Source organism: Lichenostomus cassidix, chromosome 9 (genome assembly GCF_008360975.1).
Source record: "Lichenostomus cassidix isolate B80296 chromosome 9, HeHo_3.0, whole genome shotgun sequence".
NCBI lineage: Eukaryota > Metazoa > Chordata > Aves > Passeriformes > Meliphagidae > Lichenostomus > Lichenostomus cassidix.
The window spans coordinates 15,280,533-15,295,516 of NC_139490.1; the positions used below are offsets into that span (position 1 = coordinate 15,280,533).

The window sequence follows — 14,984 nt, forward strand, 5'->3', positions numbered from 1 at the left end:
GCAGAGCAGCACACTGAGGTGCATATTAATTTAAAAGTGACATTGGGAGAGCTTCAGAGCTGGTCACCCAAACCAGGACAGAGAGGGCACAGCTGGCTGTCCTGCCATACAGCTGCCTTCTGCTCCTGCCACTGGGCTCTGGGCAGCAACAGGTGGTAACACTTCAAGGGAACAAAATCACCACTCAGGGCATGGGGCAAAGCTCTGGCTGCAAGGGGCAGCACAGTTTGATCCTGCCTTTCCTGCTGTGGAGCTGCAGTCGCTGCTGCAGTTCTCTACCCTTGAGGACTGCATTCCCTCCAGGACTTCAGCTTGTTTTTTACGTAAAACTACCTTCAGTCCTGGGCTCAGCCATTGCTCACCTTCTCATGTCCCTCGGTTGTATCCTGCACATCCTCAGGTTCAGGCATTTAAACTACTTTAACTTGGCACCCACAAACTGCCTGCTCAGAGCCACTTTCTCCTGAGATCTCTCCTGGAGCTAATTACCTTTTTCACTTCTGTTTGAAGGATATTAAACATGAGTTTTATGAGCAGGTTACAGAGCAGTCCTAAACTAGTTGTTTCCTCTAGCTGTGTCGTGGAATGTCTGAATTGGTACCTGGCATGAGTTGGCTCAGTGACATGTCAGGAAGAGGATGGGAAAAGCAGAACAGCACAGTCCTGGAAGATAAAGTCTCTATAAGCTCATTTTCCAGACAGCATTTACATCCTGACATACCCACCAGGACAGCATAGAATGTGGAGAGTTCTACACAATTCTGCTGCATACACATTTAGCCTATGCTGAGGTGTAGGGCACAAAATCCAGATTCCTAGTGACACCTAGGCCAAAACCGAGGATCAGATGGATGGGTACAGTGGTGGAATGACAGGGATGAAGCAATTTGTGCCACCTGGATATAGTTCTGCTACCATTTTGATACTGTCTTCAACTGTGTTGTGGTAATCAGCAATTGATGGATTAGAAACTCAGAAACCATGTTTAGGAGTGTCCTTTAGTTTACAAATTCATAGTCTTGAATGTTAGAAAATGGCAGATACACAGTACTCTGATTCTTCATCATTTTGCCCCTTTTTGCAGGCTTCCTGTTCACTGAATCAGGAAGCAATACTGCATTGCATAAATGTGGGCATATGAGGTAAAATTCAGGTTGCACTAGCCATCTGTATATAGTTCTCATTTTTGAGTCTTGTCTCTTCAGTTTAAATTGCTTGCTTTTAAAATAGATATTGAAATTTTTTGGGAGGGTGGTATAACGTAGATGTATCTGATTTTATAGGGGAAAAAAGCCCTCCTCCTGCAGCACTTCAAACAAGTCTTGACCATAGTCCTTCACAGCACAGAACACAGGACTGTGGCTCTCACTTTGCTTTCCAGGTTAACTATATCCTGAGGCCATTTGTCAGTGAGGAAAATATCCTGTGTGGACATCATATCCTTAAATACTTTATGAAAAGGAATTTCTTAATATATAGCTCTTAAGAAGTGAGGTAACATGATTTCTACACCAGCTCAAGTGCAGATTTCAGGACTTCACTGATCTAGAGAATTTACCCTGGGCACTTCTTACCAGTTATAGAAATGATCATGCAAAATAGGGAAGGAAAAGCAAAAACAAAGTTTCTATATTTGCTTTTTCTGTGATCCTGCAAAGTAAAGAATTCTTAAAGGTAAGAGCTCAGCAAGTTAGTGATGATAACCTGCCTGGTACTATCCTAGTAGAAATGCTTGGAGAGTTTGATGAGAGGGTTGGGGATCAGACCCAAATCTGTTCTATTCATGTACAAGAGTCTGCAAAGTGCAAGAGTTGCTATTTACAGCGTGCCTGTGTACTGAATAGCTTAGGGACATGGAGCATCCTACTTTGTTCTACATTTCACTACAGTGGTACACGTTCACCAAAAGAACAGTACTTTTCTCTCTTGAGCAAATGGGATTGTGGGAACTCAAGGATATGAAGCATAAAGAAGTGGCTGGGAAAGGACTGACATTTAAAAATACTGTGATGAGGAGAAGGTTGGATTATAGCTAAACTAAGCTGCATCTGATACAAAGAAAAAGAAAATCAGAATTAAATTGAGGTTAGCAAATCCTGACCTGACCGTGGCTGTTTCTTCATAATCTATGCAGTATTTCCACCCTGAAAATTATTAATTGTTCTTTAGTGTTGTTTTGGCTTGTTTCGATGGAGGTGTCCCTGACAATTACTAGAAGTTAATCAAACAATGCAAGCTAAGGAGAGCTTAAAACCTGTACTATGTAAGTAGAAAACAGCGAGAGATTTTTTGTAATAGAGCATTTTCGCTTTGAGCACTACTGGTGAAGTATCTCCAACAAAAACATCCTCACAGTGAACTTCCTAGAAGGAATCAGTAGTGCAGAGCATGCCAGGATGGAACTGTAGAGTTAATTTATGGTTACAGTACGTCTCCATCTAGTCCTGCCTCCTGCTCACAGCAAAGGGAAAAAGTAAATGAGTTCTTCAGTGTCTTTCACCACTGTGAAACTGTTTTTGTTAAAGAATTGCCTATAATTAAAACTGCAAAATCCACAGAACGGGAAATGCTAAAGGACTGCATTGGCAGTGTAATAAATCAATGTCCATGGAATTTGACAAGTGTATTTGGAAACTGGAATCAATACTGCCACAGGTTTTATAGTACAAGTTCATTAGGTTCTGAAAATCAATTAAAAAAAAAAAAGATCATGGGACTTGAAAGACCAGATATTCCTGCTTGTACTGAGGTTTCTTCTACTGAGGCAGTAGTGAGTTCCATGCGCCGCACAGCACCTGAAGCAGAGAAGGTGACTGTGTGGCTGCTCTAGGATGGCAGTCGGTGTCACTGCTGGCAGTGCCAGTGTTCATCACAGCAAAGTCATGAGCCATCATCCCAACATGGATGGAGCAAAGGGCAAAAGTTTATCAGAGAATCAGGTGTTTGGCTGGGATGTCCCCAAAGACACAACTGCTCCTGTGCAGCTTTTTCTCAACACTCCTCAGTAACAGTCCTACCTTCGACTCAAAACTGGCCCCACACCTTCCCACACTCCTACCCTGTGCCAAATTCATGGTTCTCTAGGCAAGCACACCTCCATGCACCTGCAGACTCATAACTCATATCTTGTATTGTTGTGGGCAAGTTCATGGGCAAATCAAGAGTGTCATTTTCTAATGCTTTTTAGTAACTACCTATTGCTGATAATGTGAAATGCCCACGTGTGAAAACCCAGCAGAAAGTAAGAGAAGTGTTTGCCTAATTCACTGTAACATGTTCAGGACATTACATAACCACCATACCATGTTGCTAGAGGGTATTTTTCCTATTTTGTAGCTTAGATATTTTCATAACCATTTCTTAAAAGTTCAGCAGATGACAGTGGCATATCCTGATTGTTGTCATTATCGTGCACAAATATTTTTGCGAAAATTGTAAAAGGACTGGCAAACATGTTTGTAAGTTCATGTAAAGGGCAAAAAGCTTTCTTTTTCACTGGTTGGTTTTTTGGGGTTTTTTTGGTTTGTAATGGGAGTACTGGCTGGATCTTTCCATCTGCTGTGCTGGCTGTTACTGCAGATGGCCATAATCTGTACATATGGCATATGCATATATAAACTGAAATCAGGGTTGTCTTGGTGTAAAAGCAGGCACACAACAGGAGCTCGGGTGCCTAACAAAACAGTGTTGGTGAAGGGGATAATTTAGAGCATTTTCATTTCCTATGGGATATTTACATAGAATTAGGGAAAGAAGCATTTCCTCTTTGCTGAAAAAGAAGCAAAAAAGACCCACTCAGCTCTTCTATGTTAAATTTTGGGTCTGCAATTTATTTGGAGTCAGGTGTTGGCTTTAGCTGAGCCTTGAATTTGTGTTACGTTTTGGTTTAAATGAGGACAACAGCAAACTCTCACAAACTTCATAGTCACTCTAGCTTTGGAGTCCCTTTTTCTAACTCAGAGCTGGAGGAGGGATTTTCTCATTAGAAAATGGGCTTTCAGAGAGCATATAATAAAATAAATGTCTTCAGAAATTAAAAGGTCTTTAGATCTGAAGTTTCTGTTTAAGTCAATCTCACTACCATTAAATGGTCACTGAAACTCATAATAATCAAAGATGGAGCAAAAACCCTTATCATCAAAAGTAGAACTTTCTGGTGAATCAGGTACTCCCCAGGCAGTTAAGTTCTGCACTTCTGCTGGTACCCTGTTAGCAGTGCTGAAAACTTCTGGTTGAATGAACCAAGGCTAAAAAAATTACTTTCATAAAGTGTTAAACTTCTGCATAGACATCCTGGAAAGTTTGGAAAGATATTCCAATGTTTATGTGGCGTGCAGAAAAACTCCAAAAGCAACTCACAATTGCACTTACGAAACATTTAACAAGTGCTTGAAAAGAAGTCATTGGAAAAGCAAGACATGAAGAATTTATCTGATGCACAATCAAATGTATTTTTAACATTTCCTCTAGCTTTACTAATATCCTCTGTATTACAGTGTTTTTGCAACACTTGCTCATTCATCAGGCAAGCCAATTGTCAGTGCAGTTAAAGTCATTACTCTTTATTTTTATTCCTTTTTTTCCTCCTTTCTTAACATCTGCTCTACTGTTCTCTTTACTAACCTTTCTACCTTTCTTGTACTTGGGAAAGGCTTCATAGATTGAGCTACAAGGCTAGGAAATGAAAATATACTGACTTTGAAAGGGCTGCTGCCACTCTAATACAACTCTATAAGGTGCTGTTTCTTTTTCTCTCATTACAGGTTTGTTTTGTGAATTTAGATGCCAACAGAGATGACTGCAGTGATGAGCAAGTGAAACAGGTAACTGTTTATGTCTTAAAAACATGCACAGTGGATCTAGTCAGGCATACCAGGACTCTCCAGTACAAATACAGATTAAAATTCTATTAACAAATCCAAGCCAACCCTAGATTCTTAACCCTTGCAGAGAGCAATGCGTAGGGAATCTGAAACTGTCTCAACACTGGACCATGTTACATAGTATTTCTTATTCTCATCCCAGAAATACATAATGGTTTGTTGCAGTCTGAATTCTCAGCAGTTAGATGAGTAGATTTCTTGCGTTTATTGGAGAAGTGAACATGGACATGTCTTACATCCATTTTTTTAAATCTGGCTTAATACTACATAAAAAGAGTTTCTGGTGTCCTGCTCTGCCACCAGTTTCTGGTTCCTTTCTCTGTCCTACTCCCAAAAAGCCTTTGAAAATCTTCCACTCATCTAAGGCTTGTTCAGCTGAGCAGTCTTAGTGAGTCAAACTCCACATAGGTAGATTATGTGGTCTTGAGGAAGGGGTTTAGATAAAACAGAGCTAAAGGTGTGTTTTATCTGTTTAACTGAAAGTTATGAAAAAAGGGGTTTTAAAAAAGTAATAAAAAACCTTGGTTATTTTACAAACACTGAGACAAACTACATCATGATATGATATTTAAAACACATATCGCTAAAAAAAAAAACCCATAAATCTGCAGAAGTCACGTTTAAAGATATGGACTGGTGTAAGTTTTGTGCTTAGATCTTCCTTTATCAGTTCCTTTTCATCATCCTGGCTTGGTGCCCATGTTTGACACACCAGTAGAGAAGCAATATGTAGTGAGTGAACACAGGTAGGATCTCCTGACAGTACCCAGGGAGTTCCTTGATTAAACCATTACAGTTCATCTGCTGAAAACACTTTTATCTCATAGAACAACTAGTGCTGGGGCTTTGATGCCTGCTGCAAGTCATCCGTTAGCAGGAGCAGTTTTTCTGTGCTCTTTTCTGCATCCTGGATCTGTGAAAATTCAGTTGTCAAAAATAAATGTGGCATCTTGCAGCAAAATGATTTTTCTATTGAATCAGCAGGTTAACTGTGCGGAACAGCTTGAGAGGTTTTACTTTACTGAGTCCACAGAAAGCCCTGGTTGTCTTCTAATAAGCAGTGGTTTTATTGTTGTTTACAGTTTTTGTTGGAGAACAAAAGCTATAAGAGGAAACACCAAAAGTTTCTCCCTCGATTTTAGAAGTAGACATCTGTTTTCATTTTTCAGTGTAGGTAATAAAAATCTCCTGCTAACACAGGTGCTATGCATTTTTCTCCAAGAGGAAACTCCCTCATCCCAATTTTTGTGTATAATAAGCTGGTTTTCTAAATTAGCACTGAGTGGTGTGGAATTTTATACAATACACTGGTGTGGTGAAAGCATTTCTTAGAAGAATTTTGAAGATATTAGCAGAGCTGTTGTTCATATGAAATATATAGCTATTTACTAACAGGTACTTGATTTACAAATAGGTACTGTTAGGATTTTGTATGACTGATTGAACCTGGAGTGAGTTAAATTAGAAGGCTTTGTGTAAAATAATCAGGTTTTCAGACTTCTTTTTTTTCTGAACAAAAGATAAAGAAGTGAAGCAAAATATATGTAAAATACCATAACTTCCTACCTAAGAAATCCGATAAAATGTAGCAATTTAGGCAGTAGAAAGACAGAGATACTTCAGGAAGTGTGTGTGATAACAGAAAGGTTATAATTTGAAAAAGAGAAAAGGATGAAAACTTTTTAATGCTACAGTGAAACATCAAACTGAATTGAAGGACTGAATTTAGTTATGTCACATAAAAATACTTAGTCTCAACTGAAGCTCAGTCCACTGAAAAGTGAACTGTTCTCCACTATTGATTTAGCTTTTCTAAGCCAGAAAATTTTAGTGCATCTAATTCAATCCAAGGAAAAATAACAGTACTGAAAGCTTAATATTTTGAAGATGAAAATGAAAGAAGGTGAAGTGTTGTTGCCTTGGATAGTAACTAAAGCATATGGCTGGGTGCCCAAGATCTGCACTCCCTGAAGGGCTTTGCCACATGGACTGTGTTAGTGCAGAAAAAAAAATGGAGGTGGTATTTACCCTGCTGCTGCTGTGAGGGGTCAGTCTTGATTCTCTGTTCACAGAAGTACTCCAAGATCCTTGGCAGACAGAACTGCACTCTCAGAGTAGGTATTGTCTTTCTGGCCTGGCCTTTGTACACAAATGTCCCCTGCACATGCACACGGGGGCTATACAGATCACCTGTGTAGCATCACTGGCGCTGTGACCATTACTAGTTTTACCCCTAACAAATGTATAACACGTGGGAGGTGACTGTGTCATGACAAATGGAAGGTTGTGAAGGTATGGTGTGTGAGAGCAAAGAAAGGCATATTTCCTGATCTCCAGAATTTCTGTTGTTCCATGTTTAGCATTGCATGGATTTGGCTGGCAATTTCCAGGTAACTTCCAGTTGTTCCTTGCTAGTCATGTGCCTGGAGGAAAACAGGAAGATTTGCCCTGTTCTCATTAGCACACCTACTGAAGCTTATGTGTTTCAGACCATAAGAGGGACACTGTTATCACAGTCTATAAGGAACTCACATATAGTAGGAAGCATTTAGATGCACCAAGCCAGTCAAGCTGTTCAGCACGTGACAATGTGAGCGATGGCAGATTGTCCTGCTGGACACTTAAGCAAAAGTTTATACTCTCATCCTAGTCTTGTCTGGTGTCTCAAAAGTAAGAATGTGCATTTTAATGCTGCCAGTTCTATTCTTAATCTACTTGAAATAACACTTTCAAGTAAGCTTCCTAAAGGGTTGCCTATAAGTTATTTGATTTTAATATTTATGAGTACAACTGTGCAACTCAGACTTCGTTACCTGAGAGCAAAAATCTCTCTTTCATACTACAGAAGTTGATCAGCGTCTCTCCCAGTCTCCCCAAACTCATCAGTTCGATGAATGTACAGCCACCGAAGGAAAATGAAATAGTCCTGCTGAGTGGATTAACATCAGGAAACCTTCAGGCCGATTATGAGGTTCCCCAGGTAGGAATCAAACTCATCTTTAAGATCACATCATGCCTGCAAATGACGGAATTTGGAAAATGGGAAAAAGGAACCTGAAAGCAAAGACCTGACATCAGTTTGAGAGGAGTGGAAGTTTGCAAACACAAAAACAAAGAGACTTTTGTTAGACAGATTTCACTGTGTGGTGTGCAGGGTGGGGGGCACACACCATGTACACAAAGGTAGGTAACGGATCTTGCTGTTCCCTCTGGATCCTGCAGATGTCTGGATTGCAGCTGGTAGTGCTTTAAGCCACATTAGCACTTGATCTTTCAGGGGAGGCAGGCACTGATGGCGGAGATGACTGATTCAAAAGCGCAGATTTCAACCCCACAGACCGTGGATTGAGGAAACAGCAGGAGAATGTTTGATCTAAGGCTGCATCTGTTTTTAGTAACATTTTCACAATATAGTGCATGCTCAAGTCTGATTCAATTTCATAGCAGCTATCTAATCTATCTTTTCTGTTTTACTTTTAACACACTAATTTATCTGATTTTCTGTTCAGACACATTTTTTAGGTGGAAAGGAAGAGCAGGCTAATAAACATGTTAATCCAGCATAACACTCATCCCACTCTCTTTATCAGTAGATATTTGCTTTGCATTCACAGCCAAAGAGAAAAGGTTCAGTATGGGGTCACCTTGTGTTAGATACTGTGCAAATGCCTAGGGGGTCCAGGGTATCTTTTGCACAGCCTAAAACTAGGCCTTTTGCACAATCTAAAACTTCTGCCTCAATCCAATCCAAAGGTGATTCCACCCAACCTGTCTCTGTCCTGGGAGCCTGGATCACAAGATCACAAAGCACAAGATCACAAGCTGCAAAAGCTTGCCTTTGGTTCAGGGTACATCCATACAACAAGCATGGTCCCATGCAGAGACATCAGCTTAGCTCTGTTGTTGTATAAATGTGCCACAGTTTTAAAATCAGTAAAATGAGGACAACAAGAATTCCTTACTCACAGTTTCTGTCCAACTTTCAACTTAATTGTGCAGCTTCTCTAGGTAAGGCAGCTTTATAGAAAGGCTCAGCACATTGTACACTGGAGTCCTATTTTCAGTGGGAGGTTATATCAGCCTGAAATAATGGGGCTTTGGACAAAGGGGGAATGAAAGGAAGAGTGGCAAAGAAACAAACTAAAACGCTATTTAAAAATGGTCGGTTGAACATCTAAAGGTGACCTGCCCTTCACAGTCTTATCAGCCAGTATTTACAGGCTTCAAACAAGCATTGCAACAGAAATTATCCTGAAAAGGAATTCATGCCCACAAACAGTTTCCTCCAGAGAGGTAATGCTGGGTAGCGTGAGGCCGTTAATAACAGCATGTCAGATGACTAACATCGAATGAGTCTCTGTCATTAAAACAAGAAGTTGATCGAAAACAAACAACTTGGCAATTTCAACAAAATATCCCCTGTGATACAGCTGGGCTCTCTACTAGAACACTTGTATAACAAAAGCTGTCAGTCCAAGAAGTCTTATTTTGGCATACATGTAACTGCACACTGTTACTAACACTGAAATGACAAATTGTATTGCATCTTTGCAACAGAACATTCCCGAGATATTTATAGAGAGGGAAGCTTAAAATAAGTTTTATTTTTTAATTAAATAACTGAGATTCTTTTCCCCTCTAGTGTCCTTGGCTGGCAGATGTCTGCTTGGTTCAGTGTGCGAGGGGGGACAGGAGAAACAGTGCAAGCTGCATCATTTTTGAAATAAACAAGTTTCTGATTGGACTTGAGCTCGTTCAGGAGAGGCAGCTGCAGATAGAAACTCGTGTCCTAAAGCCTGAGGATGATACGAACTGCTCGGTGTCCTCAATAGAAGAAGATTTCCTCACGGCCTCTGAGCACCTCGAGGATGACAACGAGGCTGATGAATATAAAGCTGGTAAAAGCAGGGGGACTGAGCATAATTCTGCTATTGTTCATACTGCAAAATAGCTATAGCAATGCTCACAGAAATTGCGCTTGATGTTAATTCATGCATGTATAATTTAGAAAATGGACTGCCATTCATATTTTTAAATGTTTGTTCAAAGACAAGGTACATGGCTGCACAGTACTTTTACAGAGCAGTAATGCAATACAAAGTTGTGCAGCTCTTTTAAAAGTCACAAGTTACTCTGCAAAAACTAATTTTTAATTTTTCTTAATAGGTCATGAAAAATTAAATGTTTCAGAAGCATCTTCAGATGTCAAAAAAAATAAAGGAAAGGGATTTGAAAATATTCACTATAGAAAAGCCAGATTGCCATTCATTCTTGAAGGAAACTGCATTAATAAAGATAATGCAGCTACTCAAGTCTCTGAAAGTGTGAATGTTGTGGCTGAAGATGGCATCTCACAACCTGAAGATAAGTCAGACCAGGAAATTCTGTGGCAGAAGGAATTAGCTGAAAAGGCTACTTCATCATTTAGTACTACTAATTTGACAAGTGAGGCTGAAAACTCAGGACTTGGGTTAGAAGATGTATCTGTAACCAAAATGGCCAAAGAGGAGCTGGAGCCTCTGGGTGACCCAAAAACGAAACATAGCAGCAAGACAGACGGGGAAGATAGTGCAAGTATCAGGAAAACTGATCCTCCCTCACAAAATGAGCAGGCAACCACAGGTCAGTATGCCACAAATTTAGCAGAATCTGTTCTGCAGGATGCGTTCATTAGACTGTCACAGTCTCGACCCAGTTTCAGTGAGGAGGCTGCAGTCAGCATCTCTGTAGGAAGCTCCTGTAAGTCAGAAGATGTATCTGCTTCCCGATCATGGAATGAACTTCCAAAGATCGTCATAGTGCAAAGCCCAGACAGTTCTGAGAATGTCCCTGACTGGCCAGGGTCTGCCTTTCCCAACCTGAGCCACTGGGCTGAGGCAGAAAGCTCTGCTGAAGGTTCAGATTACTTTGAGGAAGAACATTCAAACGGACACGACCAAAGTGCACTGGAAGTGGCTCTGGCTTGTGCAGCCACTGTCATTGGAACCATTTCCAGTCCCCAGGCTGCAGAAAAATTCCGCCGAGACCAAGAAGTCCCAGACTCTAGAACTGGAGTGGTTGCTAATGAAGAGGTGCACACAGCACCCTCCCAGCTCCTTGACGACTGCGCTGGCACAGAGTACTCGTTCCCGTCTGCGCTCTGTGGCATGACTCAAGTAGCAAGTGCCGTGGCCATCTGTGGCCTGGGGGAAACAAAGGAGGAGAAGTACCCTGCAACTTCCAGTGGACTTCTGTCTGCTGCCCAGGCCTCTGCGGCCATTACTCTGCACTGCAGCATAGCTGTGGGAAGCAGCATGGACAAGCTGAATGAGAGCATTGCAGAGGCACTGCTCAAAGAGGCATCTGTAATTCTGACAAAGCCCAACACATACAAAAATGTTGGGCATTTTGTGGAATCCATAAATGGGAAAATTATTGAAACAGCAGCAAGACCACGTATTCCACGTGCTGATGGAGTAATCAGGGATGAACTTGCACAAAACTTATCCAATATTATTCTACGACATTCTATGGAAGAGGTTAGGAAGAAGAGACAGCTACACCTCGGTTCAGAGAACGGCTCAAGTACACAAGACATTTTCACAGAGACTGCAAACGAGTTGCTTTTTAATATAATATATTTCACTTGCAAGAAGATGAATGACATAAGGCAAGTTGAAGAGTGTTCTCCTCTCTTTTCCGAGGGCACAAAAGCAGAGAAAGAAACAAGAGCAGAAGGATGGCCAACACCAGCAACAGCATGTGAAACTTCACACAGCCCCCTTGATCACTCTGCTGTGAAGCCATTTGGTACATCCTACAGCACCAATACTAGCAAAGATCTTGAAAAGGTCACAAGCACCTGGAAAAGTAATATCAAAGATGTAAATAGCAATGAAGGTGCCACACTGAATGCAGAACCAAGTGGAGATACAGGGCATAACACACTTGGTGCAAAAACATCTCCCAAGAAGAGATACCTAAAAAGAACTGCACGAGACTGTTATAAATCCCCAAATGAGAGTAACAATCATCATCAGAAGCAAGACTACAGATCATTTTCAGACAGAGAAAACAGCTTGGTAAACAATGAATGCAAGCATGGTGTTCAAGAACAGCTGTCTTCCAGTGCCACTATAAATACAGAAAACCAAGCCAAGATTAAGTGTGATTCTGTGCTAAATAATGATGTTCAACTTAGCTTGTCTTTGTTAGGAAACCATGTCTTGCTTCCTTCTCAGCCTGTGCTACAGGTGAAAAATTCAAGGGACAAATATTGTATAACAGATTTTGCAGAAGAATTGGCAGAAACAGTTGTCTCTATGGCAACAGAAATAGCTGCCATTTGTCTAGAAAATTCAAATGGCAAGCAACCCTGGTTCTGTGCATGGAAGAGAGGCAATGAATATCTGGTGACCCAGAGTTTATCATGCAGAACCATGAAAAGGAAAAAGGAAACCCATACCAATGGTTCTGTGGTTCGGAAGCACAGGGCACCTCGACTGAGTGAGATCAAAAGAAAAACAGATGAGCATCCTGAGCTAAAGGAAAGATTGATGAATCGGGTAGTAGATGAATCTATAAACCTTGAGGACACACCAGATTCAGTCAATCTCTTTGCAAATGAAGTGGCTGCCAAGATCATGAACCTCACTGAACTCTCCATGGTTGATAGCATCTGGCAAGGTCCAAACCACCCCAGGAACAGACTGCACTGTGAAAGATGGAGCCGAGCCAAGGCCTCGAGCTGTGAGAGCATACCGGAGGAGGACTCAGATTCCAAAGCCTCTTTCAATACCCTAAGCCTAATGAACAGCTTTGGTCACTCCCTGAGCCAGACAAGTTCTGTCTCAAAGCAGTCTAGTTGTGAAAGCATTACAGATGAGTTTTCAAGATTTATGGTGAACCAGATGGAAAATGAAGGAAGAGGTTTTGATTTATTACTGGATTACTATGCGGGAAAAAATGCAAACAATATCTTAACTTCTGCCTTGCAACAGGTAGCCAAGAAAAATGGCCACCTTAATGTAAGACCAAGTTGCCCATCCAAACAGTCCAGCACAGAAAGTATAACAGAAGAATTTTATAGGTATATGTTAAGAGAAATTGAAAAGGAAAATAAAGATAACCTATCTTCCTCTCGGAGTTCAAAGGACTGGTGTGGCAGTTTGCTGGCACCCTCTCTACGGTCACCTTTCTGCTTTAGGCAGTCGTCGATGCCCGACAGCAGATCATCAGGCTCTAGGCTTACAGTGAACGTCCCAATTAAGGCAAATTCCTTAGATGGGTTTGCCCACCATCGCCAGGATTCCTTAAGCGTACAGCCAGTGAGCACCGTGGCGGCTGCTGGACTCTGCAAGTCTGACTCGTGTCTGTACCAGAGAGGCAAGACTGACCAGATCACAGATATGCTGATCCACGAGACGTGGGCCAGTTCCATTGAATCCCTGATGCGCAAGAACAAAATCATAGCAGATGAGGCAGAGGCTGCAGAGGCAGACCAGTTTTACAGTGATTCTCCACCACACGTGGAACAATATGCAAAAAGACTGGCTGCAAATATTGTTGAAAGTGGTAAAAGTTTAATTGTTGTCCAGCAGGATTCCTTTGGTTATACAAGCCGAGAACACGTGCTGGAAAGCAAACATCCCCAAAGCACAACTCAGATACAGTCAAAACCCAAAATGGAAGAAGTAGATTTGGATGAGAAAAAAGATCATGTGAAGAGCCCTGGAAGCCTCCCTGCAGGACAGCACAGGGAAGTGCCTTTAATTCAGATAGAAACTGATCAACGAGATGAGCCAGATAAAGAGTCTGAGTCCTTAACTTCACGTGACCCATCTGGAAAGGGGCATCAAAGTAAAGAAAAGCCTCCAGAAGCTTTGGATGGGAAACACATGGCTTCCAGTTCCCCAGTAAATAGGTAAGTGACAAAACAGCAAATCAGCACATTGCTTTGGTGTTCGGTTTTTCTCAGTAGAAGTTATTTTGATGAAGAGGATAAGAGTGGTACTTTTAAAGAAATAACCAGGCTGGGCTTTGACTATGGGTTTCTATTGGCATAAAATCACCCAACCATGTGTCACAGTGCTGCTTTCTGGAGAAAACTTACATTGAATATGACATTATGGTTCTAAGATTCAAATCTAATACTGTACAGACAAGTTCTCTCTCTACAGACGTTTACGTCTCCCATAATCAAGACAGGAAAGGCTGATACCAGAGCTAAAAAACAGATAAACAAAAATCAGTGCTAGCATATAACAGAAGATAGACGGATTTGAGTTGTAGTTCTCTGCTTCCTGTTGCAACTAATGTTTTGTGTACCTGGAAACAAGACCAGACTTCTGACAGCTTGGAGTTCAACTTTGTGTTTACAGTCTGGAGCTACAAGTAATAAAAATTCCTTAGTGAAGGAAATAAAAGATTAAAAGTACCCCTCACCTCCTTTAGCGGAAGAGTTCTCTGGTAGAATTTAGATAGGGAAAAGAACATTTCATTTTGTTTCAATGCCGTTTTGTGGAGTTTACACCACAGCTTACTAACCATTCCTTACAGCTGTACTCCTTTTTTTTAGGAAATCCGCAGCTTGCTTTCGTTAAGGTAAAGTGTGATCCCAGTATGAGAGTGCAGTGCAAATGCTGAGGATTGCTGTGAGTGCTCTGAGGTTAAGGGAAATTCTCTCTTCAAGGCGTTGCCTCTTTATAACTGTACTTCATTGTATCTGTTACTTTAAAGCTATCTAAACTGCCAGTTTCTTGGAGCACTTGCAGCACCCCATTATCTCAAAGTGACAGGAAGAGTGCAGGTGCTAGTGTTACAAACCATTTTGTAGCTCATTTTATTCTAGGCAGTGCTCTGTTTTGGCATTTGACAAAGCTCTGCTTGAAGTGAGAAAGCAGAAATGCGCCCTCACTTGAAGTGAGAATGTACAGGGATTTTAAGTACTTTCCTGTGTACGGCAGCAATTAGCTGGATAATTACCATGGTGTCACTTGTCTTCCGTACTGACTCTCCCCCACTAACCTTCCTCTTCCTTAAAATACAACCTGCTTTTAGTAAGATACATTTAGAAATCCACCTATCTGGGATCTTGACTGTTAGAAAATGAAGTTATTTTTG

The 14,984-nt window shown here is 41.1% G+C and overlaps 1 protein-coding gene across 9 annotated transcripts in view; it reads left to right on the top strand.

Moving 5' to 3' along the window:
• Window positions 1-14,984, top strand: part of SPHKAP (SPHK1 interactor, AKAP domain containing) — a 63,576-nt gene that overhangs the window by 40,171 nt on the left and 8,421 nt on the right. For all 9 annotated transcript variants that reach the window (XM_085069565.1, XM_085069573.1, XM_085069574.1 and 6 more), the window contains 4 exons: window positions 4,764-4,823; window positions 7,729-7,863; window positions 9,526-9,781; window positions 10,050-13,785. In XM_085069565.1, coding sequence (XP_084925691.1) covers window positions 4,764-4,823; window positions 7,729-7,863; window positions 9,526-9,781; window positions 10,050-13,785 — 4,187 coding nt within the window. The remainder of the gene's footprint in view (window positions 1-4,763; window positions 4,824-7,728; window positions 7,864-9,525; window positions 9,782-10,049; window positions 13,786-14,984) is intronic.